Raw genomic sequence first — 24,554 nt, forward strand, 5'->3', positions numbered from 1 at the left:
AGCAGGAGACAAGAAAGAACAGAGTGAAATGAGGGTGCAGCCCGGCGTTCGGGGCTCCCTAGCTCCGAGAACTTCGAGCGGTCGTAGGCTTCCATCGCCCACCGGTTCAGGGGATCCCCACAGGCACCCACCCCCTGCGCCTGGCAACCATGTGCACGTGCGTGTGAGCAGGTGTCCGTGCCACCTCAGAGAACCTCCTGGGCAAGGAGTGAGGGGGACCTGAGGTGAGCTGTAGGTGCTGTCTCACTGCCCCGAGCAAAGTTCTATATTTTACTATTTTTCACAACAACTTTTTCTCGATTTTTAAACAAGGGGCCCCACACTTTCATTTTGCACTGGCCTCGGCAAACCTTATAGCCTGTCCCGCCTGTGACTCTTACAAGGAAAGCAAACTCACTGCAAACACAGGTTTACCTGATGATAGGCAGTGTGTCAACATGTCATCGTGTGTGTGTGTGTGTGTGTGTGTGTGTGTGCGCGCGCGCGTGTGTGTGTTTCCAGTTGGGACCAGGGCAAGGATGGCCGGCCAGGCTGGGGCGCTCAGATGTGCTATCACCGCCACCTTGCGTTCAACTCATGCGCGGCACTAGCTCCAGGAGGAGACCCCCCCAAGCGGGGGCCGCTGGGGCTGCTTCCTGAAGTGCTAAGGCCACCCTCGCTCCACGACCGAGCTGGCACACGGAAAGGGCTGCTGTTCAGCTGGTTGGGCTCGAGGTGTTTAATGCAGGCAGATCATCCATACACATCGTTTCAGAGCCAGGGCTGAAATGCGCGCGCGTGCGCGTGCGTGTGCGTCCCCGTGCCTTTCTCCCTCCACTTGCTCTTTCCCTTCGCTGTCACCCGCCTCCTGTCTGTACCTCCTCTCACAGCTGACCCCACACACGGACCACCGGAAGGCCCAGAAGTCTGGTTCTTTTGAGTCTACCGCTATGGAGCTCCGCACAGGTGGGATGCTCGGCCCCGGAGGCCCCTCTGGGAGGACCCGTGCGGTGAAGCAAGACCTGAGAAGCTGCTGGTCAGCTTGGCCAGGCAAGGGCTCTAGGGACAGGTGCACACGCACCAAGTAAACATTTTACTGTGCGACTGCAAGGGCCGCGACCAACCGAGCCCTGTTACTTACCAGTGACAAAATAATAAAAAGGGATGGCTAATCGACCATCCTTAAAAAAAGAGGCTGAGAAAATGATTGATCTTGTATGAGGTCAAGACCAGGTGCCGAAGAAACGACTTTCTTGATGACAGACACAGAGGAGTCAGAGAAATGAGGCCAAAGCGAGAGAATGACCTGGTACTAAAGATAAAAGACGCCAGCATCCTTGAGTTCATTTCTTCTGCTTGGTCTAGGGTTCAGACTGTGCCTGTCCCCAAGGACAGGGACCAGAGCAGGACCCCTTCCTTCATACCCCTCAAGAAACTTATTTTTCAGGTATTTTGGGTGAAGCATAAGAGAACAAGAACAGGTTAATATTTTTAAATCAACTTCAACATGTTTGGGAATCTAAAAGTAATACATGTAAATTATAGAGAAAATAGAAAAATTTGAAGAACATAAAAATAATCAGTAATCTGCTCACTCACCTGTCACTTAGTTTTTGAGTATGTTTCATTTTAATTTTTTTCTATCTATCTATACCTATGTCTGTTAAAATTTTAGAAATCACCATATTTTTAAAATGAGAATAATAGCATGTTATTTCTTAATTCATTTAACTCTCCCTCTGCTGTTAGACTTTTGAGTTATTTGTTCTTATTATAAATTACCCATGGTAAGTGTTCTTGTATATAAATTTTAGAATTTCTCAGTACTTCCTTGGACTAGGTTCCTAAAAGTGGCATTACTGGGTCAATAGATTAAAACGGTGAAAAGACTCTTGCCAAACTGCTCTGTAGACAAGTTTGCCAATTTACATGTCTACCACTAGGGCAGGAAATCACCAAGTTCCCCACACCCATAAGAACACTGAACCTTTTTTAAGTCTTTGTTACTTTGCTAGATTAAATTACGTCATCGTTTTAATTTGCATTCTCTTGGAAACTAGTGAGGTTGAATATTTGTAATGTTTTTAGACATGCTGAGAATTATCTACTGGGATTTGAGTTTCAAGTATATTCATCTTTATTTTTTAACGGTTTTGTTAGCATTTAACTCTTTATCTAAAATTTATCTTGAAAAATGGTAAGAGGTAAAAATATAATTAAAACATTTTTTTCTCAAATCTTTAAACAATTGTTCCAGTACCATTTGTTCAATGATTTTTATGCTTCCTTTAATATATAACCAAATTATAATTACACTGGGGCTTTTTTTCTGGCCTACCTATTCCAGTTCATTTATCTGTCTGTTACTTTTGGCACCAACACCAAACTAGTTCAAGAATGCTTTATAATTTATGGCATTTTAGTATCTGGTAGGGCAAGACTTAGTTACTTTTCTTTTTCAAAAATGTCATAGCTTTCTACCTCCCTCCCATCGCACTTATTCTTTTATATATATATTTTAGAATTATTTTGTTAAGAGAAATTTCACTGGGGCATTGATTGAATTGGCATGAAATTTATACATTAACCAACGGATACCTTTGATAAGTAAGGATTCCGTGACAGCAGTCAGGCCTTTGTCCTTGAGCTGTCACTTCGCCAGGGGATCGTGTGAAGTGGGGATTAAGAGTGTGGGCCACGGCCTGGGACTCGCTCTGTGACCTTGGCAAGTCACCTAACCTCTCTGTGCCTCAATCTCCTCATCTATACGATTTGTTCTTATTATCTTCTTAGGCCTAAAATCAACCTGGTGAGAAGAGCAGTCTCTCACAATCAAGCCTCAAAACATTTAACTCTTAAATTGTACTCTGTTCACTCAAAAATACCTTTTAAGCCTCCAAAGGAAAGCCTAGATGGAAAAAGCAAAGGCAATATAACTGGCAATGGTGAATATCTCCACTTATATCTGAATCTGTAATCGCCAATTGAATATAAGCATCGGAAGGGCGGGGATTTTTTCTGTCACCCCACCTCACACACACATACACGGTGGTATATAATAAGCGCCTAATACAAATTTGTTGATTGAACAAATGAATGAATGATAGTTCTCCAGATCCTAGAATTCAAGGACAGTAAAGCCAACGGCTTTACCCACATTATGTCGAATGGCCAAGGAGAACTGCAGACTCCTTGGGAACGCTCCAGATAAAGCGAGCCTTCTTTAGGCCTTGCCAAGCTTCCCCTACACACTGATGGAGGCAGGTGCACTGGGGGAAGAATCTTAGGCTGCTTTACAAAACCAGAAAACTAATTAAAGACTCTGGAGTCTAATCTCACTAGCCCCAAGCTTCCTATCTTAACAGCCATTAAATTGTTTTAATCTGTTCCCTTAAAGTGAAAAACAGCCTAATAAGATAAAAATGCTGTTTAAGATACTGTACACACATTCATAGCAGCATGATTCACAATAACCAAAAGGTAGAAGCAAAGCAAGTGTCCATCGACAGAAGAACAGAGAGAGTGTGCGATATCCGTACAGTGGAGTGTGTATTCTTCAACCCTAAGAAGTAATGAGGTACCGACACACGCTACAACATGGGTGAACCCTGAAGACATTTGCAGTGAAAAAAGCCAGTCACAAAAGGACAAGTGTACGATTCCACTGATGTGAGGCACACAGAGTAGTCAAATTCATAGTGACAGAAAGTGGAATGGTGGTTGCCAGGGGCCGGGGGTGCGGGGGAACGGGAAGTTAATGTTTCATCAGGACTTGATTTCAGTTTGGGGAGGCAAGTTCTAGAGATGGACGGTGGTGATAGTTGCACAACAGTGTGAATGTGCTTAACGCCACTGAACTGGGCACTTAAAAATGGCTAAGATGGTAAATTTTCTTATATTTTACCACAATTTTTTAAAAAGTTACTGTTGTTTAAAGATGCTTTCAGAACTAGTTTTACAGAAAGGAAGCAAAAAGCCACTATGCACAAAGCTGCCTCACTCATTTCATGAACTCATTACAGGTGACCTCAACACCGGGACAGAGAGAAAGGCATTACAGGGGCTAAAATTAAGAAAAGAAGCTTGCCTGACACTGGTCCAGGAATTTTCTGATTCTACCATGACAGGGGCTCATGTCATTCTTTCTCACCATGGGCCTCAGGCAGTCCCTCTCCAGTCAGTCCATTAGACTTGATCCAATAAACTTGAACTTCTGAAGAAAGAAGTCTGCATTCAGATTCCCTTTCCAGAAAGCTCCTGTTCAAAATTGTAGTTGTAGATAGCTCACGAGCATCTCATTTCATCCATCCACAAATCTAAGATGGCTTTGCCAAGCTAATACATACTCCTTGATAACCTCCTACCAGAAGGTAGGTGGTGACACTTGCCTGACATCCTTACAAGGAAAAGAGGCCCCTTAAAGGTTTCATTCCAGACCAAGGACATTTGCTCTAAAGATGACCTGAAAGTTCCCTGTACTACAGACTGAAATCAGCAGTTTTTAAGTGGCAATGCTCTCCCTCCAATACAGAATACATATAATTAAAATTATACACACACACATACACACACACAAATGGGAGCCACCTTTATCATCGCCAGCATCACCATGGTCATTATCATTATTATAGGAGAAAGGAGAGATTTGCAAAATCTACAGGAGAGACAACAGGGAAGGAGTTGGCAATAATAACAAGGTCCTGACAAGCGGCCCCTAACACTGAACGGAGGGGCAAGTTGAGCAGGGAGGAGAAACTGGTGGAGATGAAGTAGTAGGTTAGGGGCGGGGCTGGGAGGAAAGGACGGAAGTGGGTAGGGACGAAGGTAGCTTAACAGGGAACCCAAAGCGGAAGGAAAGGGAGCGACAACCGAGGAGCATCAGACTGCTCCACTGACATGGACGCTCCCCTCCGGGCTTTGCAATTTGCCCAAGTTCCATTAAAGACCGCGAGAACGCAAAACCCATGACTAACCAACCCCTCCTTCGAGCCGGCTAAAGACCCGCCCTCCGCCCCGCCCCTGAGGCCCGGCCCCGCCCCCCCGCGTCAGTATTCGGCAGTGTCAATAAAGTTTCGGCGGTTTGACGTGCGCGGCGAACAACATGGCGGCCTCCATGCTGGGCTTTCTGCTGCGGACGGTCCGGCAGGTCAGGACTGCGCCTCAATTCCCACCTCTCCTCCTCCCCCCGAATGCCCAGTCCCGCGGGTCACCCACTACTCTGCCACCTGTAGCGCCCGATGCAGACTCGTCCCAGGGGTTCTCCCTCCGCACACTTCTCTCCTCTGGCTTGATTCGTGGGAGGCCTGAGCTGCTGATGGAAATTTGGTATTCGTAAACGTATAACTGACTAGCGTTGAAAGCTGAAAATTGACTCCAATTTGTAAGGAACTGAATGTAGGTGGAGGAGAGAAAGGGTTCGAGGATTGAAGCCCCAGGGACCCCAACGTTACGAGATGAGAGAGTCGAGCCAAGGAGACTTGAAAGGAGCTCAGCGAGGGAGGAGGAAAGCCAGGAGAGTGTGGTCGCCTGGAAGCGGGCGATGACCGAATTTCAAGGAGCAGGGAGTGGTAAACTCTGCTCAACCCTGACAGGTAGTTAAAAGGATTGAGAACTGGCTATTGAGTTTAGCAGGATCCGGCTGTTTGGACCTTGATTACAGCAGTTTCTGTGGAGTGGTGGGGGCGAGAGCGTTCAAGAGAGAATGGGAGGAAAGAAATTGCAGACCAGGAGTATAGACGAGTCTTCGAAGATATTTCGCTGCAAAGGAGGGGGGCTGGCAGAAACATGGTTCAATAGCTGGAGGGGTGAGGATCTGGAAGCTGCAGTAAAGAGCAAGGAATACAGCTACTCCACCTCTTCCCCCGGATGTGGGAGGAAAAAAAGAGCTACAGGGGAAGCTATCAGGAGGGATTCAAGATTCAGCTAGAGCAAAAATCTGAAGGATGTTAACAAATCGAGGATTTAGAAGATTCTGATGGTAGTAGACCATGAGTTAAAGAGGGCCCAGTGGGAGAGTTCTGGAGGTGGAGAGGAGTAAGAGGAGCAGGATGGACGTGTACATAACAGAATAGAGGCAAGCTTACTAGATGAAGCACTGTTATAAGGCGCTAAGAAAATACCGATAATAGAAACATGCACGAAGGACATTAAACATGCACATAAGAAATATGAGGCCAATTTTAAAAGTGTATTCAGAAAAGAATGAAGTTTTTTTGGTTGGTTGGTTGGTGGTTTTTTAATAGAAACATGTTAGGAAATGGTAGACAGGAAGCTGATTAGGAATAGTTTGGAAAAAGAATTGAAGGAAAAATGTTTAATTTTGTTTTCTAAGTTGTCTTAACTTTTCAATTCCATAGGTAAAAGCAAACTTTGCATTGCCCCTCAACATGAAATTTTTAGCCAGAATGATCTACCCTGGTCTTATGAATATATCTTGTTCATTTCTTTGGTTTGGGCAAACTTCACCTTCTCCCCCCTTGCCCATCACCTAACTGTATCAAAATTTGTCAGTTCTTCAAAGCCTTGCTGAAGCCCCCTTTTCCAGTGACACTTATTTCCAGCCATGGTGACCATGGTATTCATTTGACAGTCATTTGTCAAATCAATGTGAAATGCCAGTCATGCTTGTCTTATTTCCAAAAGGTGATTATAGAACTGTTGTATTTCCCCATGAGACTTTAGCACTGAAGGTGCTGGGCATATATTTTGTTATTAAATTGAAAAACTGCTGGCTTTCCAGTATATTATTCTCATTTTGAGACATATTCTATGTAATGCTGTACATATATTCTATAAACAGCTGTTATAGGAAGTCATCATTACTTTCTGTAGCTGCAATTAAATTAACAAGTAGTGTTTGCTCTGGTTTGGGAGATAACTTGAGTTTCTAGTGGCCTACATACTCTCTATGCCTGTACTGTCGGAACTGTAGAGTATCACCGTGTAAACTTGTGACGATAAGGAGCCTACTGTCATTATTGGACAACTCATGCTATGAAATATTAGGTCAATGATAATTTGACCCTGCAATTCTGCTTCCAGGAATTTATTCTGCTGATATATAAGAATACATATGAAATGATTTATATAGGAGTTTATTCACTACAGCATTGTTTGTAATGACGAATAGGGAGGTATGGTTTAGCTGTCCACCAATAGGTTGCAGGTTAAATAAACTATGCATCTATGGGGAGGAAAAAATAATTTCCTTCTACCCTTCTAAGTTCTTAGAAGGGCCCCCTGTAACAAAAGACAGATTAGCAGGAGGAAAGTATAACATTTATAAGTTTTACATGACACGGGAGCTGTCATAAGGAAATGAAGACCCAAAGAAGCAGTTAAACCTGAGTGATGAAGAGTGGACAGCCATGAGAGAATGTGATCAGACAAAGGGTATGAGCTAAGTGTAAACTAGGGAGAGACAGCAAGGCCTGTTCCAATTGTTGTCGGTGTCTCTTCTTCTTCAGAGATAAAGATGCTCCTCGCCGCCCCCCTCACACAAGGATCTTATGACCTGCTAAGGAAGGTCAGAAGGTCCTTTCTGCACCTGCCATTTTTTCAAATTCTTTTGCTCAAAATAGTCAATATGCCAAGGTGCCATATTTTGAGGTAGTGTGTCTTGAACCCCATCGCATCCATACAGCGGAATATTATGCAACCTAAAGATGAGGATGCTTTTTAACATATGGATATGGAAGGCTCGCCAAGATATATTGTTAAAAGCGAATAAAGGGAGAAAGGATGAAATGTGGGAGAGGGAGTGCATACATAGATTCGTATAGACAAAACCCTCTGGAAGAAACTAGTAACAGTGGACACCTTTGTAGGTGCAGGGAGATCACTGGGCAAGTGAAAGATGAGGTGGGAGGGAGATGCCATTGCATGTCTTTTTATACTTTTCAAAATTTTGAACCAGGTAACTGTTAGTCTGAGTAAAGGTCAAACAGAATGATTAAACAGCTCAGAAAATATATCACCTTCCAACACATTATTGGCATTGTGTTAATTACCACCATTTTGGCTTAATGTACAGCCCTAAAAGTTATTTATTCTGAATTAAGAAGTGTATTGTTTAAAATTATTAAAGTGACCCCAAATTATTATTTTTTAATTTGGTCATAAGTAGTGACTAAAAGAAGATCGCACAATGGGGACACTGGCAAAGCCTAGGACTAACTACCCTTCACTTGCTCCTTGTCTCCTTTAGATGGTTCCTTCATCAGCTTCAGGTCAAGTTCGAGGTTACTATGTAGACTGGAAAATGTTGCGTGATGTGAAGAGACGGAAAATGGCCTATGAATATGCAGATGAGAGGCTACGGATCAATTCGCTCAGGAAGAATACCGTTCTGCCAAAAGACCTTCAGGTTAGCTGAGTCCTTATCTACCCAAGATCATTAACTCAGATCAGATCACTTCTAATACTGTTTGTTGTGACTTACTATCAACATAATTTCTAGAGAATATGATCATACTCCCAGTCAACACAAATGAATACCCTTGAAACTGATTTTGGTGAGTTTCAGATTAAAGACAATTATTCATTCCTAACTGGCCTTTTAACCATTTCATCAGGTGCTCCTTAGAAAGTACTGAGTCATGGTAACCACACAGAAATTGGGCAGTCATTCTGACCTCGGATCTCCCCCCGTACTTCCTCCCAGTCTTTCCGTGGCACTGGAAGGCTTTGCTGATGCGTGGGCCATGTGTTTCTCACCCAGGGCCATTCCTGGCCTGTCTGTCTGACTCCTTTGCCCACTCCTGTGTGCTGAGGTGGCCTTCCATTTAGATTTACTTTCTTCTCAACTTGAATAAGGAGAGGTAGGTGTCCATGCACACACACACACACATACATATTATGTACGTACGTAAATAATCTGCAGCTATTCGAGGTCTGCCTCCATGAAACTTTACCTCATCCTTCCAGCCCTGTCATTCTCCTCTCCAGTTCCTCCTGTCGCACTTACTGTCTACTATTCATCGACTTAATTGGGTTGTTTTCTGTCATTCTCTAAGTATTTCTTAATAGCAACACATGTACAAGCTTTTGGAGATCAACTATTCAATGCTTGTTAATTTAGTGGCTTTCATATGCGTTTTCTCATTTAATTTATGTACTTTTAATGTGTTCAAGTAATTATTTTGCTTCCACCAGTCTAGCACAAGGTCAGTAATACTTTTTAGATTAAAGTGGACACACACACACACACACACACACACACACACACACACACACTCTTAAGCACATACATAACAATAAATCTCAAATGACAAAACCTTGGTGCAAGTAATCTCTATTTTTTTCCCCTGAACTAGCTTTGCCTTCACCAGATTCATTCTCTACATCACGAATGACCTTTTAAATATGTAAATCTCATGTGACCACTCATCTTTGCCTCTCCATCAGTCAGGTCTCTGTGGGATCCTACTCCTCCTCCCTTTCCAGCCTTAACCGCATTTCCTCCTACTTCATCTTCTGCCCAGAAGTTTCAGATTTTCATGATTCAAAAGTCATGTGGGAAATAACCTAACTTTACACAAGTTGTGTTTCTATACTAACAACAAACTACCTGAAAAAGAATCCCATTTAGAATAGTATTAAAACCAATTAAATACCTAGGAATAAATTTAAGAAGGTGAAAGATCTGTACACTGAAAACTATGATATCGATGAAAGAAACTGAAGAAGACATAAATAGAAATCCTGTGTTCACAGGTCAGGAGAATTGTTAAAATGGCAGTTCTACGCAAAGCCATCTATAGATTCCGTGCGATCCCCATCAAAATTCCAATGGCATTTTTCACAGAAATAGAAAAAGTAATCCTCAAATTTATATGGAACTTCCAAAGACCCCAAATAGCCAAATCAATCCTGAGAAAGAACAAAGCTGGAGGCATCACACTTCCTGATTTTAAGCTATTACAAAGCTATGATAAAACAGTGTGGTACTGGCACAGAAACACATAGACTAGTGAAATAATTGAGAGCCCAGAAATAAACTCACACGTATATGGTCAAAAAATATTTGACGGGAACCAAAAATACTCATGGGGAAAGGATAGTTTCTTCAATAAATGGTGTTGAGAAAACTGGATGTTCACAAGCAAAAGAATGAAATTGGACTCATATCTTACACTACTCACAAAAATGAGTTTGAAATGGATTAAAGACTTACGTAAAAGCAAGACCTGAAAACGTAAAACTCCTAGAAGAAAACATAAGGAAAAAGCTCCTTGACATTGGTCTTGGCAACAATTTTTTAGGTATGACACCAAAAGCGCAAGCAACAAAAGCAAAAACAGACAAGTGGGACTACATCAAACCAAAAGCTCTCCCCCGCAGAAGAAACAGCACGAAAAGGCAACCTGCAGAATGGGAGAAAATATTTGCTGTATATATATATATAAAAATGTATGCACCCACACAGTGCAACACCTGCCATAAAAAAGAAGGAAATCTTGTCTTTTGCAATAACATGGATATACCTTGAGGGCATCATGCTGAGTGAAATAAGTCAGAGAAAGGCAAATACTGTGATCTCACTTATATGTGGGGTCTAAATGAGCAGAACTCATAGAAACAGTAGAATGGTGGTTACCAGAGGCTAGGGGTGGGGGTACATGGGATATGTTGATCAAAGGGTACAAATATCCAGTTATAAGATGAGTAAGTTCTGGGGATCTAATGGACAGCACAGTGACTATAATTAATGATATTATGTTATATACTTAAAAGTTGCTACGAGTAAATCTTAAAATGTTAATTATGTGGGGTGACAGGTGTTAACCTTACTATGGTAACTATTTCACAATATATACATGTATCTAGTCATCACTATACCTTAAACTTACACAATGTTCATGTCAATTATCTCAATAAAGCTGGAGGAAAACCATATGGGGAGACAACAGAAATGTATTCACATATTTTCCAAATGACTTCAACAAGAATGTATATAGCAGTCCTATTTATAATAGTTCAAAACTAGAAACACCCAGATGTTCATCAACTGTGGAATGGATAAATTAATTATGGTATATTCACACTATGAAAATTACCGATGAGAATGAACAAATTACAACCCATGGAACAGTATGGATGAATCTCTCAAGCATATTGGTGAATGGAAACCAAGCAGAAATGAATAAAAAAGAATACATACTCTGCAGTTACATTTATATAAAATTCCAAACAAGGAAAACTCATCTGTGGTGTTAGTAATCAGGCTGGCTGTTAGCCAGGTGAGTGACCGGAAGGAGGCACAAGTAGGGCCTGGGGTGCTGATAATGTTTCTTAATCTAGTTGCTGGTTATACCCATATGTTCTGTTTGTGAAAAATTACTGAGCTTTACAGTTATGGTTTATGGATTCTCATTTATCTATGCTAGATTTCAATTAAATTTTAAAACATCATATTGAGGGCATGTCGACCATGTCCTTCATCTGGTCTATTTGTTTCTGCCTGGGGGTTAAGGTGCACTGCGGTGTCTAGGTGATTCTGTGGCCCAACTCTGGCTTCACTAATGAAATCTGCCCACTGCTCTCTTCCTCTAAGCACTGATGTTGTGACTTCCCTTAGGAAGTGGCTGACGAAGAAATTGCTGCCCTCCCCCGGGACAGCTGTCCCGTGAGGATCAGAAATCGGTGTGTGATGACGTCCCGTTCACGTGGCGTGAAGCGGCGCTGGAGGCTCAGTCGTATCGTCTTCCGGCACTTGGCCGACCATGGACAGCTGTCTGGGGTCCAGCGAGCAATGTGGTGACCAGCTCCAGAACCTGCTGAGCTTGTGGGGAAACCGGTTCCGACAGAAGAGATTCTTCTAAGAGACCAAAGCCTAGCTTTGACAGGGTTCCAGTATAGGAGTCTAGTCTACTAGATGGCTATAGTTTTGAACTTTTGAACTTTCAATGAAAAAATTTGAATGTTTCATCCTGTCAGTGAATTCTGGCTGTCAGTGAATTCTCTTCTGTTGGACTTGAACATACTGTTCCCGTGCATGGTGCAGAGTAGAGTAATAAAAAATATTTTCTGTGAAAATATGCTCTGTATGCTTGCTTTTTCCTTCAAGTTTAATCTTTTAGCAACATATAAGGGTTCATTTTTAATGCCATTATTTCATAAAGCAGTACTGTAGTTAATCTGACTCGCTGACACAGAGCTCACCTATGGCAGCATGTGATGCTGGACCGGCTTCCTGGACCTGCACAATTAACTCTACTTAGTTCATTGTTGGAAAGTAGAGCTGCTGTCTGGATTACCTGATGCTCAACTTCTTCGTGTGATGGCTGAACAAAAGGCAGAACACTAAGTGTTTTGTTCCATCTTCAAGGGCCCTTAGCACAAAGCCCCTGAAAACATCTATCCAAAGAGGAAGTGTTGTTAGAATAGTATTTATTCTCTAGTCATGTTTATTTCACACATAGCAGAAATGAGTAAAGGTACCAAAAAGTGGTCTTGTGCAATAGTGTGATCAGCGCAGTGACAAAAACGGACACGGAGTGATAGGAAAGCACTACTTAACATCAGCTAAGCAGTCTTGGAGCTGACGCTTGCACTTAGGTCAGGAGGCAAGGGATGAGGAGAGTCTCTGCAGAGAAAACAGTGGAAGCAAAGGAGTAAAGGCATCAAACAGTGAAACTTAGTCACTTCAGACAGGAAACGGCGAGACCGAGGGACTGCTCGCATCCAAGGTAAACAGAGGTCTTTGGGCACCTGGTGAGGGTGACTAGATAGATGGTAGAAGGCATTTCCAAGATAGGAAATATGGGGACGGGGAGGACAACAGGTTTAGGGGAAACAAGACATCAAGTTCAAGTTTCAGTCATGCATGCTGGAGATGCCTGTCCCCTCGACAGAGAAGTCTAGTGCACGGCTGGACAGCAGGAACTCCAGTGGAGGGGAAGTCGTTATAGGGAATGATGATGACATACCTCGGATTAGTATTTCCTAAATTTATATTAGTTTACGAACTGGAATGCTCTAGCTAATCCCAACTAGAAACGAGTGTTAAATTATAACTAGAACATCACATTTGCTGATTTCCGCCATGTCACTGAGAGAACACCCCTTGTCCATTTGAAGCAGGGTCCGGGCATGATCAACGTATCGGGTTGCTGTCTCTCACTCCTCTCATGTCATTCATTTGGGGGAGCCAGGTCATTTGTCCTATAGAATGTCCAACGTTGGGCTGTTTGCTTCTTCATGCGTCCTTTAACTTACTCTTCTGTCCCTATAAACGGTATTACATTCCGAGACTTGACCAGACTTAGGTCCAATTTTCTAGGAATGAATTTTCACGAGTGTGCTGTGGACTGTCACACATCAGAAGGCACAGATCTGGTCGTCTGACTTTTAGTGATGATTGATCAGTGGGTTCAGCCTGATCCTGCATTTACTAACCTGTCACTTGTCATTAAGGATTGCAACATGATGTCTAAATGCCATCATTTTTCTGCATTAGCTGGATTTTTTCTGTAAGGAACTTGCCCTTATCAACAATTTCTCTGAAATGTTTCTTACAACAAAGACCAGATAAATGTATGATTTCCTACCAATTTTCAGAGTTGGTGCTCTAGCAACTTCCAAAGGGAACAAATGATTGTTTACTATCAGTATGAACGTGCAGATTTTCTTATGCCACAATCTACTCCAGACATTTTGATGGTCAAACTAATCCTCCCTGCTGGGTCCTTTGTCATGTTGACAGGATAGAGGACATCTGATCTTCCCTCAGTTTCTGCCATAAGATGACCTTAGCTTCTCTTGCATGTTTTCTGCCTCAGACGTTTTTTCAAATCCCTGGTCCTTTAGTAGGAAATGGCGTGGAGAGACCACATCTGAGCACTGAAGGTGCTGCTCATCGCTATGGAAATCTGAATTGTCACTGCTTTTAGCTTTTCGGACCTTTTAGTGGGACTTGCTAGGCTCTATTTTTTCAAGATAAAATATGGTAAGTTTATATTCTTAGCTCTTAATGACATCAACCTAATAATTACCTTTACCGTATAACACATAAAAGTTTCAATACACTGATTTTACCAATGCTAGTGACTGCAGTGTAAAATTTCTATAGTTTTTTTGTCCTTAGACTCATCTCACTACTGATGGACAGTCAAAATACCATCTTCAAAAGTCTCCTGAAAGTAACATGTTTTTAACAACTTGATATGTTAGGTCTGTTTTCACATTTTAGGTTTATCTTTTCTTTTAAATTTTAGATGGTTCTTAAGTAAAAAGTAAAGAAAAAGGTACATTCACAAAACCATTGCTTCCACCCTCCCTCTTTCCTCCCCCATTTGGTAACCATTATTACTTTTGGGTTTACTTTTTCCAGTTTGTTTGAAACAGAAGTAAATACACAAACGTGTTTATCTGCATTTCCACCCAACACTAAGGTCGTCAAAATGCACCATGAACCACATTCTGCACTTTGCTTTTCCACTTACATCTTGGTGGTCTTTCGACACTAGTATACAAAATAACCTTTTCTTTTTGTGACTGTAAGTACTTGTACCATAGATTATTCAGCTAGTCTCCTATTAATTGACATTTGGGTGTTTCCAATCTTTTGCATATCATTCCAAATTTTTGCCAGTGTTACATTCAGGGAAAGAGCTTAGAACTGTGAGTCGGAAGATAAATGCACATGTAACTGTGATAGAGATTACCAATTACCTTACGAGTTTTAACTTTCTCAACCTTTTCATTCCATTCCCATATGTTTTTCCCTACACTCTCAACAAACATGTTAAAATTTGGAGTTTTTCCAATAAAAGGTAAAAAAGTGTTTATTTCTCTTCTGAACGAGGTGAACATTTTGTTAAAAGTTCACTTATATTTCTTTTTCTGTGAATTGTTTGTTCATAATTTTGAAATCCTCTCGATGTGTCATGTTTTTGGTTATTTACATAGGGTTTTGCCATGTAAACATTATATAGTTAAGATTACCAATATTTAGCCTTATTATGTGTAGATTTTAAGACATAGTCTAGTTTCCACATACTCTTGGGTTATAATGGAATTCTACCCACGTCTTCCAGTGCTCATGCCCTCATTTTTACATTTAGATCTCTGATCTGTTTGGAATGTACCCAAGTGGTTATTTTCAGTTATCTCAATATATCAATAAAAGCCAATCTCTCCCCCCGCCCTGTTTTGAAATGCTATTGCAGGCATACCTTGGAGATATCGCGGGCTCAGTTCCAGACCACATAATAAAGCGAGTGTCGCAATAAAGCGAGTTGTAATCTTTTTGTTGGTGGAGGGTCTTGCCTTCAGTTTGTAAAAAATACACCTGTGAAGCGCAATAAAGCGAAGCACAATAAAACTTCCGTATGCCTTGGGTCTTCTATTTTGTCCCACTGGCCCGTTTACTCATATGCCAACATCACAGCTTTAATTACAGAGGTTTAATGATGTGTTCAGTATTTAGTTAATAGCTATCCTATACAGGCTGTTTCTTTAGGTTAATTTTAAATGCTACCTACCAAATTTTATTCTACCACTTTAACTAAATTCTCTTATCAATTATAGTAGCTTGGGTTAATCTTCTTGGATTTTTCCTCTATGTGTTTAATTGCTTTCTCTTATCTAAGCTGCACTGGCAAATATCTCTAATACAATGTAGTAACAGTAATGGAGATCATAGGGGAAGTAATTCCCTCTAAAATAAACAATTTGCCCCCTTAAAGCCTGACTTTTCCTGGACAGATAGTAAAGCTATTCTACAGAATAAAAACCTAACTTTATTGAACATAGGAATAGATGGATTTTCACGTTTGTTTTTGGTTTATGGTTATTGCTTTTGTAAGCTATCTGATCTATGGCAAAACTTACTAATTAGTACTATACGAAGATGTCTACTCTTGTCAAAATTAGGTTTCGTTTGAGTTTAATCCTAAACAAATATAGTTAAACCTGGAGAAAAACATTTGTGATTAGAGTATTAGGGCAATGTATACGATTTACTTAAGCTGTTAACAGAAAAGAGATCAACCTCTCTACGGCAACCTTGAAGCACAAATACGAATTTGCATTTTATGTAAAAATTCAGGTTTTATTTTTTACTTATTCTTACATTGGTGAGAACTGATGTCAGGAACTTAAAAACACGCAACAATTTTTGTTAACTTTTAGCTGAACAAAAATACACAGTGTGGCATTTTCATTAGGTATGATCTGCTTCTTTACATTTCACAGAGTATGCAATATTATCCCTTCTTGAACAAAATCACCAGGTTACTAAGGAAACCATCTTTGGAGAAAGTGTTTAATAAGCATATTTCATTTAAATAAATCTTCCAGTGGGAAATGGAGAATTCACTGCCTTCACCTAGAAGAAGGTTCTGTAAAGATATCTGTTAAACTTATCTGTGTAGCTCACCAACATGTCCTTACTGGAAACATCAATATTTCCACATCACAGTTCCCAAAAGGACTTTAAAGGCTCAAAATTCTGTGTCTCCTTTGGCTTGCTTCTCTCTCGATTCTACCCAGGCTTTATTGATGGTTCGCTTCATGTCATCATCTCCATCCTCATAAATTTTCTTTAGAACATTCATCAATCCCTCACTAGGATCTGTTTCGGTATCATAGGAAGGCTTTCTATTAAAAAGAAAACACAATAATTGAGAAATATATCTATATAAATGGGGAAATATGTGTATATATAAATGTTCCTATTTACTGACAAATTTTATATGCATGACTACTAAGCACGGAAAAACGCAAATCGGGTTAACGTCAGTGAAAAGTGAAGGAGTGGAGATAAGGGAAAAATATAGAGTATCCAAAGATATTCACATTTAAAATAGCATGCACACATTCATCTTAATGAAAACAACAAACATCCCTACTTAGCACACGAAAGAGTGGTCATCAAAATGGTTAGGGGTTACAGTGGGATTTTAGGTGATTTTTAGCCGAAAAGTACGTAAACATTTACTTTTCTAAACTGTCTTAATTTTTTAAGACGTTTCCCCATATTATTCAAAAAAATATGCTGAAAGAAAAACACTAACATACATTACACATGGACACATCTTAGAGTTCATGCATTTTTTTAATTAGAAAAGCCCTCCTCTTAAGCCTGAGGTATATAGATCTGCGCCTGGTCCTTAATGTAGTCAATACTGCTAGTTCAATCAATGTCCAAACTGGGGCAATTGGCTTTACATTTAATTCTTCACTCACCTCATTTATTAAGTGCCAGGTTATGTACCGGGTACTGGGGATATACAACTAGAGGAAGACAGGGTCCTATACTCAGGTAATTATTCTAGATTTAAAATCTATTCCATAGACAATGCCTAACTCTAGCCAACCATAGCCCAAATGCATACTGACTACAGGACAAGAAGTTAGAGAAAGGCGGGTGGTAACTGACTCAATGTAGCACATTACCGCTGCAGAAAATTTAAAGTAGAGCAACGCGTGACCTAGAATGGAAGTGGTTTTGAATAAAACTTTTTACAGTAGCCCTTATTAAGTGGGATAAAAACATAATATCTTTCCACTTTATAGCAGAGACGATGAAACTCTGAAACGACATTATCAGAAATTTCTATGGAATTCAAAAACCAAATATGGGCCTTTCTGAAACCACTGAAATGGAATCTCTGGGAATGGACGCAGCATCTCCAGGACAGCAGCACTGGCCTAAGGTTAACCAGTATGAAAGAGCCAACCAAAGCTAGTGACCTCCTGAAAAAGCAAGTGGCTGGAAGCAGATGGCAAGATAATCAGGTTAGCAGTGGACATTAAGAAGGAAATGGTCAAATTACAGAGTATATAACTGTTATCCATAAAGAAAAATTACTAAAAATCTATAATCCCAGCAAAGAATACACTAAATTTCTTAAACAAATGAAAGTGAACTCACTCTTTCTCTCTGCATTCTTTTTCAACCTGAGTCAGGTAGTCCCACCGTGTGTTTTCCACTTTCTTTCTACATAAGATAATCACCGAATCTGTCTTGACCTGGAATAAAAGCAGGAAAACAAGTACAACTTAGAACATGTGGAGATAAGTCTGAATATTTAAAAACAATTATTTACACACTTAACTGAGTTGCTATTATGCGCAGGACCTGTTTTAAGTGCTGATAATAGCTTTATAAATAGGCCACAGTCTGAACGCTCACGGAGGAGAAAAACCACAACAGGTACACTACAGTATCTCCAATAGTAAGTGCTCTCAAGACAAAGTGGATGCTAATGGGGGCTGGAGAAGGAATTCTATTAGGAAGGCCTCTCTGAGGTACACTCTGAGCAGTGGCCCACGATCCAGGAGAAAAGAGCCTTCGAGGTAGTTGGCACAGCAAAGAGAAAGGCTCCAAGATGGAATGACTTTAGTGTGTTTGAAAAAAAGGAAAAATGGCTGGATTTTGGTCAAGGAGAGAGTAATATAGGAAGAAGAGTAAGACAGGCAGAAAATCCAGTCATATAAGGCAGTATCGGTAATGAGCCTGGAAGGTGAGAAAGAAAGAACAAGAATATACAACTCTTTCAACAGGGACCCATGGAACACCTAGGAGTCTTCTGAGTAACCCTTTAATCATGGAATCAGTGGATGAAAAGGGGGCAGTGAGACACAAGCTTATCAGGATATTATATTCTAATACCACCTTTAAGCTTCTACATAATTTTATGTAAACACAGATGGCAGAATGGCATGTCTCTATACCAAATGCATTAGACCTCATTTAAATTAGGAAGAGGGACTATCTAATTAGTGAAAAGTATGAATTATAGTGTTTAAAATAAACTTTTTTTTTATAGTTTCACTAACTCCAACTAGGCTAAGTACTTAAATCCTTTCATGTGTCAAAAACACAGTGTCTAATAGCTACCATTGATTTAAACACTTTGTATATATTTCATTTCAGTATATCATTTCAACTTTGTGAAATAAATTATTATTCCCATTGTACAAACGAGGAAACTGAGACACAGAGTTATTAAGTGAGCTGCTAAAAGGTCACAAGCAGTAAGTGGCAAAACTGGCATTAAAACTCATCTCACTCTTAACCATTTTAAAAGCTTATTCCCCTACTGATTTTAATGCAATATTATTCTAGAGCAGGAGGTGGCAAAATTTTTTCTGTAAAGGGCCAGATAATCAATATTTTAGGCGTTGTGGGCCATATGGTCTGTCGCAGCTACTTAACTCTGCCATTGTAGCACAAAAGCAGCCACAAAGAACACACACATAAATGAGCATGGCTATGTTCAAACAAAACTTTATTTACAAAATAAGCAACTGGCTGTAGATTTGCTAGTCCCTGTTATAGAGGATAAATTCTAGTTCATCTCAATTTTAAATTGGCCAGGTTCAATTTAATGAGGTTCCACAATATGACAAAAAAAAAACTTACTTTTTTTGAACTGCCTTCCACAGAGATGGGTTTCAAGAGATTATTCACAATCATGGAGTAACTCTTCCCATTTAGATTCTTTACCAAAAGATCAAATGACCTACAACACATTAGCAAATATATTAACTTTTCTGCTCTCTAGTTCTTGTGGGAAAAAGCCACCCGTTTTTTTTTAGGATGAGCATTTGGCCATCCCAGATACTAAGACTCACCCCTTCAAAGGGAGAGTAAAGGGTAATTCTAAATTTAAGCAGAATTTTAGAATCTGCGAAGAAAAGAGCCCATAACAAAGCAATCTCTAACTTAATGATCACTGCCTTCCCCATAGTAAGAACTCACCTCTCTGTGAAATGCACCTGCACATTCTCAGTGGGGACCTGATGAACTCCAGTTAAGGTAATATAGATTTTCACGAACTTATCTGATTGGTCCCATCCTAATAACAGAAACAAAAAATAGGACATAAGTCTGATACTAACTCTAGAACAGCAAATGCATATGGCTCATGATATGTCGGTAAAATGAAAATCCAGTAATAGAAACATGACAAAAGTTAAAATATAAGAAATTTTTTCTAGATGGAGAAATTGAGCTTCAAAGCAGTTATCTATCCAAAGTTAAGCATCTAGCTAGTGGCAGAACTTGGATTCAAATCCAGGTTTTGTGAACACAAAGCCCATGTTCTTTTTATTCCGTAGAATAAGGAATATGACTGTTAGATACTTCTTCAGTTACACTTCGTTTCCCCTTTTTGTGGAAATAATTTTGTCCTATACCTGAATACTAGTAATCTTCCACTAACCTGGGTTAAATATCGGTATTGTGTAATTCCATAATCATTTCTACTTCTCTAAGTAGTTCAACAAACACAACCAATCCTAGCTTCAATTTGCTTCTCTGGCAAAGTAGAATATAAAAAGTCCAATTCATCCAGATCTGCTAATATGACTAACCTCCCAATATCTACTAAATACCATTTCGGTATATATTATCAAACTATTTAGTCTCTAACCTAGATGAATCTTGTCAACACATAAAAAACACACTGTATAAAAACATATATATTTGTTGTATATATGTATCCCTGACACTTCATTAATCCTATAGAATAAAATGTAGTGTTAATCCAAAAATAGAAGCCTACAGAGTTCTGTAGAACTTTATCTAGTTTCTTCTCATTCATTCAATCCATCCTCCACTTTGCTAAGTTTCTCCCTAAACACAAATCTAGGTTCCCGGTTGATATGCCATAATCCTACCACCTTCAGACCAGTTTCCTGTATCAACCAAGTACACAGCATAACTCCTATAGGATTACAGTATCTCTCTTAAGCACGACACACACATTGCTTTTCAAAATACACACTTTTCACGTCTCTATCCGTGTCCTTTGCTCATGTGATTCCTTTCCTTTTTTCACACCTGGTGAACTCACCCTTCAAACTCAAACTTAAATATCTCTTCTAATTCTCCCTGTTACTCACCTCTAAAATTACTTCATCAGGTATGTTCCCATAATACTTATAAATCTCTATTCAGTTAAGTACCTATTACGTACTAATTATGTGCTAGATATTGTGAGCAAAATGAAACGTAAGACTGTCCCTACCCTCGTAAGAGCTCATCACTCAGATTGAGTTGCACTACTTCCCAAACCAAAATGTTTACAATCTATTAAGGGAAAATGGTACTGTTAAATTGTTACGGTATTAGTTACATCTGTGCCCCAAACACACCATGAGCAGGGATTGGGTCCTGGTCACTGTTATGCATTCACAAGTCCAAGGGCACAGTGGCACATACTAGGTACACAAACATGTTTCCTGAATTCCTCAGTTAATATCGGTGGTTGTATGGCAAAGTGAAACACAAAACAGGATGAAAAATAAAACAAAAAGCTGACTATTTCAGAATAGGTTCCTTCTTGTTGCTACTCATCACTACACTAAATCATTTTGCTCTCGTTACTAGTCTCTAGAATGTATCCTTTCCTTTCTCATCTCTTAAAAAGGATCTAATTAAATGAGTGATAGGTCCTCTCTCTCAAACTACTAAAAACACTCAAAACTATTTTTAAGTCTGTTAATTGGTCACTATGAGAAATTGGTTGGTCAGAGGCACAGAGAGAGCTGGATGGAGGGGACGAGTCATACCGTAATTGCTGATTTTCACTGTATATCCTGTTGTAATGGGAGCAACCACAGCAGCTGGCTTTTCATTGTCGAGTTCTGCTTTCTGTGATTTCTGCTGCATCTTGTTCTTGATTTCTGTCTCAATCTTGGATTTTTCACTTGTAAGGGCATCACGTACTCTCTTTCTAGTGGTCTTTTCCAGGAGCACCTTCACCTCTTCTAGATCTTTCTGTAGCTATGTTAAAAGATAAGTTAGGTATGATAAACAAGATAATAGTTTGATGCTGTGCCTATTGGTCCTTTCAGTTACTGATATAAAAGCTAAGAATTAAGAGGTTTATTTAAATGTTCTAAGGTTAGGCTGCAACCTGGATTCTTTCTTCTACTGAATTGTAAGTAACTCAGGCTTCCTTTTTTTTTTTTTTTTTTAAAGGAAAATTTAACAATCTCAAAGTAATAATAGGTAATCAAGCCTAAATTTTCCAGTTTGGTAGACTGTTATTTGCCTTTGCTGTAGAACATTTTATTTACGAGATGTTTTTGTGATTTATAAACACAGATGAAGAAATTTTTTTTTAAGGAATTTATGAATTTTCTCATAACAGCCAATGCTAGTCATCACACATTAGGAATTTTTAAAATCTTAAAAAATATGAGTGACTACATGATGAGTGTGGTGAAATCCAACAGCAACTTCACTGAGTAATTTACTCTCTGTCAGCGATTATTCCTCACTGATCTTCCTACACCAAATACCCAAAGGTTACACATTAAAAAGTTTGAATTTTTAAGACGAAAGATATAAAAAGACATATTTCTGCCTCTAAGAAAAAGTCATGTTCTGAAGCTCGGAGTTTAATCTTACAGTCAAAAGTCTGGGACTTGGTTGCACAGTGGAAAGAAAAATTCTGGGCAGACACCCCAACATACTCTTGGATCACTGAAAAAGCCACCTGTTCTTTCTTCATGCCAGGACTTCTCCTACTGAAGTCCACTTTTACATTCTAGAAGTAGAGCCAACATTTTATGAAGTTCAAGAGGTAAAGACACTGTTAGAAAATTAACGGACTAAAAAATTTTCCCTCAGTTATCCTGACATATTGCAAATGGAAAGGAATTCATTTTTCTTAATTTTATATTCTGTCCTCATTCTAGCAATTTGACAGAAAGATACTTACATTTTAGCCCGAGATCATATAAAAGCAGCAACATAAACATCTTTAAATGCTTGAGTTTGAAAGTCTTTGTTTCTTAAGTCTTATAAAATGCAGTAACAGAAAAAGTAATGTTTTCTTTTACTCAGGTCTTTTGTTATCTCATTCAAATCAGATGCCCTTGCTTCACCATCTGTAACTGATAACATGGTAAAAAAAAAGTCCAACTGTGCCCATTCTGCAGTCCATACTCTACACCTGCTCCGAACTCACATTGCTAAGACAGAAAATTGCAAACTCATCTTTGTAGCATAGAACCAAGGTGCTTTTTAGTTCATAGCAATTATTATTATAACGATTTAAAAATTTAACACTGATTCTAACACCAACATGATAAAAATACTGAAATGTAAAATTACAGTAAAGATTTAGTTTAAAAGAAAAGTATCAAGTCTAAACAAGAGGTTTTTTACTTCTTGACTAGAATAGGAATCCTTTTTGCTAGACTCAAGAAAGAACTCTGAGAACTAAGGGATGCCCAGGCCCTCTTCACAGCCAGTTTTGGCTCTCAGGTACTACAAGCCTACGGTATCTTAAGTCTGAAGCGACCTAGAGCAGGCCCTGTTTTAGGTATTCCTCAATTCTGTTACCTGCAGACCCGAAACCAGTGAAATTGATCCCTTTAATCTTACAGTCAAAAGATGTCTTAAATACAGCAGTTTTCATCTAATTTATCTTGGCATTGTTTTCCTTATGCAAAATCACATATCCCTTTCATCTCCATCCATAAACATATTCAAGCTTTATTTTCTAATCTAATTTCAAATTCTTCACTAGGAGGCATTAAAATCAAAGTGCCCCAAAATGGGTAAAGGACTTGAACAGACATTTCTCCAAAAATATACAAATGGCCACCAAGCACAAGGGAAGATGCAGCCTCATTAGTCAGTAAGGAAATGCAAATCAGAACCACAATGATACCACTTCACACCCACTAGGAAGGCTCACATCAATTAACAAAAAACACCCAGAAAATAAGTGTTGATGAGGATGTACAGAAATCCGAACCTTCAGATCCTGTTTGTGGGAACAAAATGGTGCGGCCACTTTGGAAAGTTTAACAGTTTCTCAGTTACCATATGACCCTGCAATTCCACTCCTAAGTGTATATACTCCAGAGAACTGAAAATATGTGTCCAAATAAAAAGCTGTACACAAGTATTCATAGCAGCAGCATTGTTCATAATGGCCAGAAAGTGTAAATAATCCAAATGCCCACTGATGACTTGATAAAAAAAATGGGGCTTATCTATACAATGGAAAATTATTCGGCCATAAAAATACAAGCTATACCATAGATGAACTTGAAAACATCTGCTAAGTGAAAGAAGCCAAAAAGCAAAGGGCCACATACAGAAAGAAGATAAGTGTTTGCTGGGGGGAGTGAGAATGGGCAGCGAGTGTTTAATGGACACCCAATGGGTGTCCTTTGAGAGTGATGAACATATTCTGGAATTAGTGATAATGGTTGCACAACACTACAAACATACTAAAATGCACGGAACTGTACACTTGAAAATGGTTAAAAACAATGAATTTTCTCTCAAACAAAACAGAAAGAAAAATCCTAAGTTCTTCCAAAATGTTTATTTCCAAGTTCCTCAACTGAGAAACTTGAAGAAGTTTAATACTGAGCTATCCGGATGTTATGACTGTAAGTCGCTTCAGAGATTCTTTCCTCGGGGCACATGGTAGGTACCCCAAGGCCTTTCTTTAACGCATGACACAAACTTGTGGCAAGTTATCCAGAATAATCCTTAAATACATACACATTTTCTTCACTTAAAGCAGATGCTTAGACTTAAAAATAAAGTCAAATGTGAGATTCCCCAGTCTTGCTCATATTGAGAAAAAGAT

The 24,554-nt window shown here is 39.5% G+C and overlaps 2 protein-coding genes across 2 annotated transcripts; one reads left to right on the forward strand and one right to left on the reverse strand.

The window, feature by feature from the left end:
- The first annotated feature begins 5,029 nt into the window (after positions 1 to 5,029).
- Positions 5,030 to 12,028, forward strand: MRPS14 (mitochondrial ribosomal protein S14). The gene is made up of 3 exons (XM_011361247.2): positions 5,030 to 5,125; positions 8,186 to 8,344; positions 11,558 to 12,028. The coding sequence occupies exons 1-3, from the start codon at positions 5,081 to 5,083 to the stop codon at positions 11,738 to 11,740; spliced, it is 387 nt and encodes a 128-aa protein (XP_011359549.1). The 5' UTR covers positions 5,030 to 5,080; the 3' UTR covers positions 11,741 to 12,028.
- Positions 12,029 to 16,006: 3,978 nt separating this feature from the next.
- CACYBP (calcyclin binding protein) lies at positions 16,007 to 22,794 on the reverse strand. Its single transcript, XM_011361248.2, has 6 exons — positions 22,662 to 22,794; positions 21,505 to 21,718; positions 19,691 to 19,787; positions 19,352 to 19,451; positions 17,858 to 17,955; positions 16,007 to 16,581 (listed from the first exon to the last, which is right to left on the reverse strand). The coding sequence occupies exons 2-6, from the start codon at positions 21,602 to 21,604 to the stop codon at positions 16,425 to 16,427; spliced, it is 552 nt and encodes a 183-aa protein (XP_011359550.1). The 5' UTR covers positions 21,605 to 21,718; positions 22,662 to 22,794; the 3' UTR covers positions 16,007 to 16,424.
- Between the last annotated feature and the right edge of the window lie 1,760 nt (positions 22,795 to 24,554).

The sequence above is a fragment of the Pteropus vampyrus genome, unplaced genomic scaffold (genome assembly GCF_000151845.1).
Source record: "Pteropus vampyrus isolate Shadow unplaced genomic scaffold, Pvam_2.0 Scaffold65, whole genome shotgun sequence".
NCBI lineage: Eukaryota > Metazoa > Chordata > Mammalia > Chiroptera > Pteropodidae > Pteropus > Pteropus vampyrus.

Excerpts from the sequence above, each read along its gene's own strand:
- MRPS14 (XM_011361247.2), top strand. The coding sequence starts at position 5,081 with ATGGCGGCCTCCATGCTGGGCTTTCTGCTGCGGACGGTCCGGCAG. Across the intron at positions 5,126-8,185 it reads TGCTGCGGACGGTCCGGCAG|ATGGTTCCTTCATCAGCTTC; the intron begins GTCAGGACTGCG and ends TGTCTCCTTTAG. Across the intron at positions 8,345-11,557 it reads TTCTGCCAAAAGACCTTCAG|GAAGTGGCTGACGAAGAAAT; the intron begins GTTAGCTGAGTC and ends GACTTCCCTTAG.
- CACYBP (XM_011361248.2), bottom strand. The coding sequence starts at position 21,604 with ATGCAGCAGAAATCACAGAAAGCAGAACTCGACAATGAAAAGCCAGCT. Across the intron at positions 19,452-19,690 it reads CAGGTGCATTTCACAGAGAG|GTCATTTGATCTTTTGGTAA; the intron begins GTGAGTTCTTAC and ends AATGTGTTGTAG. Across the intron at positions 17,956-19,351 it reads TGGAAGGCAGTTCAAAAAAA|GTCAAGACAGATTCGGTGAT; the intron begins GTAAGTTTTTTT and ends CTTTTATTCCAG.